General features: G+C 50.1%; 1 protein-coding gene across 3 annotated transcripts in view; it reads left to right on the top strand.

Annotated features, from left to right (window-relative positions):
- Positions 1–3273: 3273 nt before the first annotated feature.
- The window catches only part of LOC114452992 (receptor-type tyrosine-protein phosphatase mu-like), a 39103-nt gene continuing 36376 nt past the window's right edge, over positions 3274–6000 (top strand). For all 3 annotated transcript variants that reach the window (XM_028432583.1, XM_028432582.1, XM_028432581.1), the window contains exons 1-2: positions 3274–3380; positions 3474–3654. In XM_028432583.1, coding sequence (XP_028288384.1) covers positions 3489–3654 — 166 coding nt within the window. In that variant the 5' untranslated portion in view covers positions 3274–3380; positions 3474–3488. The remainder of the gene's footprint in view (positions 3381–3473; positions 3655–6000) is intronic.

Genomic DNA, 6000 nt, shown 5'->3' with positions numbered 1-6000 from the left:
ACCAACCGTGAACTCTCCGGCGCTATGTGGCGAGCTTCGACGTGGAGAACACGACAAAGGGCGACTCTGGACGCTATCGCTGCCTCGCGCAATCAGAGCGAGGTGTGGGTGTGTCTTCCTATGCTGACCTCACAGTCAAACGTGAGTATAAGGGATGAGGGAACATGCTAACATGCTAACACACTTCTGCTAATGTTCCGTGAGATCATGATGCTACGTTAGCTTAGCTGCTGTCTGACTGTTAGTCTGACACAAGATGGAGGTGACAGGACGTCAGCCTGATCAATCTATCAGGGAGGGATTATTGATCAAAATGTTTTGGAACAAAAACAATTAACCATCAGTCAGGGACCATCAGTCCCTGCAAGGAAATTGTCTCTCTCTCTCTCTCACTCTCACCCCCCCTCTCTCTCTTTGTCTCTCCCTCCCTCTCTCTCTGTGTGTCTCTGTCTCTCCCCCCTCCCTCTCTCTCCCCCTCCTCTCTCTCTCTCTGTCTCTCTCTCCCCCCTCACTCTTTCTCTGTCTGCCTGTCTCTGTCTCTCCCTCCCTCTCTCTCTCTCTGTCTCTCTCTGTCTCTCTCTGTGTCACTGTCTCTCCCCCCTCCCTCTCTCTCTCACCGTGTCTCCCCCCTCCCTCCCTCCCTCTCTCTCTCTGCCTCCCTCTCTCTCGCTGTCTCTCTGTGTCTCTGTCTCCCTCCCTCTTTCTGTCTCTCTGTCTCTCTCTGTGTCACTGTCTCTCCCCCTCCCTCTCTCTCTCTGTCTCTCTGTCTCTCTCTGTGTCACTGTCTCTCCCCCTCCCTCTCTCTCGCTGTCTCTCTGTCTCTGTCTCTCCCCCCCCCCTCTCTCTCTCTCTGTCTCTCTCTGTGTCTCTGTCTCTCCCCCTCCCTCTCTCTCTCTGTCTCTGTCTCTCCCCCGTCCCTCTCTCTCTCTCTCTGCCCCCCCCTCTCTCTCTCTGTCTCTGTCTCTCTCCCTCTCTCTCTCTCTCTCTCTGTCTCTCCCCCCCTCCCTCTCTCTCTCTGTGTCTCTGTCCCCCCGCTCTCTCTCTCTCTGTCTCTGTCTCTCCCCCTCCCTCTCTCTCTCTGTCTCTGTCTCTCCCCCGTCCCTCTCTCTCTCTCTCTCTCTCTGTCTCCCCCCCCCCTCTCTCTCTGTCTCTGTCTCTCCCCCGTCCCTCTCTCTCTCTCTCTCTGTCTCTCCCCATCCCCTCTCTCTCTCTCTCTCTCTCTCTCTCTGTCTCTGCCCCCCCTCCCCCTCCCTCTCTCTCTCTCTCTGTCTCTCCCCCTCCCTCTCTCTCTGTGTGTCTCTGTCCCCCCCGCTCTCTCTCTCTGTGTCTCTGCCCCCCCTCTCTGTCTCTCTCTGTCTCTCCCCTCCCTCTCTCTCTCTGTCTCTGTCTCCCCCCTCCCTCTCTCTCTGTGTCTCTGTCTCCCCCCCTCCCCCTCTCTCTCTGTCTCTCTCTGTCTCCCCCCCCTCCTCTCTCTCTGTGTCTCCCTCTTGTTTTAGATCAAAGCTGCAGTTTGTCATATTTTTTATTTTAATGACTCCATCGTCAAACGAGGAACGGTTTTCTAAAGCTCCTCACCTCATTACTGTGCTGTGAGTGTGTGTTGCGGTGTGTGTTGCAGTGTGTGTGTAGGGTTAAAGGAGAGCCTCATTAGAAAGTCAGTTTGCCGCTTAAAAAGGGAGAATCGGCGGCGTTTTGTCAAAGAGTGTCTGTGTTTCTGTGAAGATGAATCACTCCAAAGTAAAAGCCTCTTTTTCCTGTTTCAGCCTGTCACACTGTTAGCTAGCTGCTAACACACACACACTCGTGCAGGTGCGCAGCGTGTTAATGATGACTCGTTAAACGGAGCGTGTTCTGTGTGACAGAGCCGTCAGCCAGCTCTCAAACTTTGCTTTCATGTGTTGCTGCTGAGGAGCATTCTGGGTATTTTCCCCTCCCATGATGTCGATCTGTTCCGAGACATACACGGGGCCAGTGTGTGAGATTCAGTGCCTCCTAGTGGTGGGTGGGATTATGATCCGCCTGATGGCAGTTCTGGGAAAAGTTGAGCGAGTTGTACTCAGTGAGGGAGGGAGAACCCTGAAGAGCTCCTGAACCTGACAGACCCAGGAGGAGCTAGACAGGCTCTTGGGCAGTGGATGGAGGCTGGATGAAGTTGTTGCTGGTGACGTAGAGGTTTGATCCTCCATGCTGCTCCTGTTTACCACCCTGGAGGTGGATGGATGGAGGTTGATCCTTTATGAGGTTCTGGTATAAATAAAAGGGTTAATTGATCTGTAAAGGCTTGTATTGGTCTGTGATCTGATCTGTCTGAGGTTCCATCTTCAGTTCGGACAGATCAGATCACAAAGGGTTAATTGATCTGTAAAGTCTTGTATTGATCTGTGATCTGATCTGTCTGAGGTTCCATCTTTAGCTCGGCTGTATTCATTCAGTGTGACGAGTTACTGTAGTCAAAGCTGGGATTGGTGTTTATTGCAGGCATTAGGTGCTGAACACTTTAACCCCTTCTTGCCCAGGTCAGGTCTACTTTGGGGAACACACAAACAGCTCAGTGTTGTCAGACAGGAAGCAGGTGCTGGACTGATGCTGTAGCTGTTGGCTGGTGTCGGTGGATGTGAGGAGGGAGCAGATCAGACTGATATCAATCACAGCAGAGTTGATCAATGCAGGGATCAAGTTCTCACACACACTCATCTGTGTGTGTGTCAGCTCGATGCATCTGATCTGTCTGCAAACACACACGGTGACAGGTGAGGTGTTTGCTGGTCACATGATCCGACAGATATCCCCACAATCCCCGGTGGTGAAACTCCTGATTGAACTGTCACTCAGAGAGTGTGTCTGCATTATCTCACACACACACATTAACCTGGACATGATACACACTTCATCATGCATGTATCCCCCCTACGTGTGTGTGCATTCTAACTGTCTTTATGAGGACATGAGCAGAGGGAGGACGGAGCCAGGACGATGTGGGGTCAGACCCTACGAGACGGTCAGGGTGAAGGGAGCAAAGGTAGTGTGTGTGTGTGTGTGTGTGTGTGTTTGTGTGTGTGCGTGGGTGTCTGTGTGCATGCGTGTGTGTGTTAGATGAAGTGGGTCAGGAGGAAGTAGAGCAGCTCCACCGGGGATTCTGGGTAATAGAATCCAGGTCTGCTGTTATTCGCCGAAGGTCACGAATATTAATTAACTCGTTAACTCCTTCCTCCCTCGTTAAGAGTTGACTGTGTGTGAAACCTGATCCTGGTTCTTGTGATCCCTCAGAGCCCCCGGTGCCCATCGCCCCTCCTCAGTTGACAGCAGTGGGTGCCACCTACCTGTGGATTCAGCTCAATGCCAACTCCATCAACGGAGACGGGCCGATCATCGAGAGAGAGGTGACGCTGCTCTGTCCGTCTGCCGGGGGTTCTGGTTTTCCATGAGAAGGTTCTGGCTCTCTGTGAAGGTTTTAAACTGTCGTTTGTTCCCAGGTGGAGTACCGCACCATGTCGGGCATGTTGATCGACACCACGCCTGTCGATAAACCCACTCACAAAATCGGACACCTGGACCCTGACACAGAGTACGAGATCAGCGTACTGCTCACCAGACCCCTGGAGGGAGGCACGGGAAGCCCCGGACCTCCTCTCAGAGCCAAGACCAAGTGTGCAGGTGAGTCAGCCTCTGGTCACATGATCACCAGCTGCAGGGATGCTACAGGATGTTTTGTCCTTGTCATATAAAGGCAGCCTCCTTTACTGTAATGGCTGCTAGCAGCCAGTGGCTAACTGCTAGGCTGCACTCATTAGGAGGTTAATGGGGCAGTCATTAGCGTGCCGGGGTTAGCTGCGTTAGCACTGAGCTCATCAGGTGGCTAATGGTTAACAGTGAGGTCATTAAGGTAGCGAGCTTCGTTAGCGCCACACTCATTAACTCCTAATGGCTACAGTATACACATCAGCATGGCATGCTAGCTGTTTATCTCTTGAGTGAATACACATACACAGACCGGGTGAGCATCAGTGTGTGTGTGTGTGAAAACAACAAATGGAATGTGATTAGCAATTAGCACGCTAATTACTCAGGTGCTGCAGCTCCTCACAATCTGTTTGCTTCCACACACACACACATTATTATTATTTTCATTACTATTAGTAGGAGTACTGTGTGTGTGTGTGTGTGTCCTATCAGGGAGGTTTTGTGGCCTCGTTCACAGTTGTGCAGCTCCCAGGAGTCTCTGATGAAGAAGAGCATGTTCTCCTGTAGGTTCTCGGAGGATCGAGGATTGTCTCACTGCAACTTTATTTAAAACAGCTGCAACTTAACGTAAAAACAATACATGAAATAATATATCAGAACACATATGTTCATATAATCAAAATACAGTAAGATGAAAAGAAATAAAATAGAATAGAATAAATCAAATCAGGTCAGATGTTCAATGTGAACAAGAGCGTTTTAAGAGGAGGTCTGTCTAACGTACAGGGTTGGGTCCTTCCAGAGTCTTAGCTCTCATTGGGGAGATGTTTAGCTCCTAGTGGCACACGGTCAGTTTGAAGTGGTGACAGGGTTCCAGTTTGTTTCTTATAAAGCTCTGGTGATGCTGAAGAAATGTTTGAGGGACTGTCACTGGGGGTCCTGTTGACGGAGGTTTAAGGGACCTGGTGGAAAGTTCTAGTGCTTTAAATCAGGATGGGATTCAGAGTTGTGTTTATTGCCATGTAAAGGTGCTGGGTTGGTGCCCTCCTACGGCCCCCTCCACATCTCCTGGTGTACTGGCCCGTCCCCTGGTGTACCGGCCTGTCTCCTGGTGTCTCCTCCATGCTCTGGACACTGTGCTGACAGACACAGCAAACCTTCTTGCCACAGCTCTCAGTGATGGGCCATCCTGGATGAGCTGCACTACCTGAGCAGCTTCTGTGGTTGTAGACATGCCTCGTGCTGCCTCTAGGGCTGAGAGCACTGACAAAATGCAGAAGTGATCAAACATCAGGCAGAAAGGATGAGAACAGAAAACTGGTCTGTGGTCAGCACCTGCAGAACATCTCCTTTATAGGGTCTTGATCATTGCCTCTCATTTCCACCTGTTGTCTGTTCCAGCAGCTGGAACTGATCCACAGTCAGTGTTGATCCTAATTGGACAGGCTGATTTCACAGCAGTGTGACTGACTTGGAGGTACAATGTGTTCTTTAAGTGTTCCCTTTATGTTCTGAGCAGTGTATATTAACATGATTACCATAACAGAGGGGAAAGTGCAGAGACCTGAGAATCCGTTCTCACGGTGCTTAGGCGGTGACAAGCTTCTGTGGTTCCTGAAAGGTTTTACTGGTCCTTTCATTTTGGGGTGGTCAAAGAGATTCACAGGCCTGCCACAGAGTCCATGAGGTCCTGGGTTTTGTGGTTCTTGGTTAGTCCTTGATGAGATGGTTCACAGAACTGAAGGGACCAGAGGTTCATGAGGTCTTTCTGAAGGTTCTTCTGTTCTTGGTAAGTTGATGTTGTGTTAGATGTGAGGGGCTGATGTGAGTCTGTGCAGGTTCCAGTGGTTCTCTGTGAGGCTGTGTGTGTGTCTGTGTGTGTGTCTGTGTGTGTGTGTGTGATAACCTCCAGCCCTCTGCAACTGGCAGCAGATTTTAAGAAGCTCCTCTGAGATCATCAGCAGGAAACATGAGAAACAAAAGACATGTTAAAAGATGAGTGTGTGTGTGACTGACAGCTCAGACACACACACACACACACACACACACACACACTCAGTGTGATGATGTTCGCTCTGATAACACTCATCTGTCTTCAGCTCACTTTTATTTATTCATTTTACTACCAATAAATTATGAAGCAGCCTGTATTTGTGTATTTATGTGTGTGTGTGTGTGTGTGTGTGTTTAATAATGAATGGCTGTGTCCATCATACAAGCTTTAGGACTTAGAGCTCAGTGAGGCGACGCAGCGTGGTGGCAGATAAACAGGAACAGCATCATTGAATATTCTGCTTCATTCGCTGAAGTGCAGCTGAC

The sequence above is a fragment of the Parambassis ranga genome, chromosome 20 (genome assembly GCF_900634625.1).
Source record: "Parambassis ranga chromosome 20, fParRan2.1, whole genome shotgun sequence".
NCBI classification, from domain to species: domain Eukaryota; kingdom Metazoa; phylum Chordata; class Actinopteri; family Ambassidae; genus Parambassis; species Parambassis ranga.
This window is presented reverse-complemented; position numbering and strand designations above follow the sequence as displayed.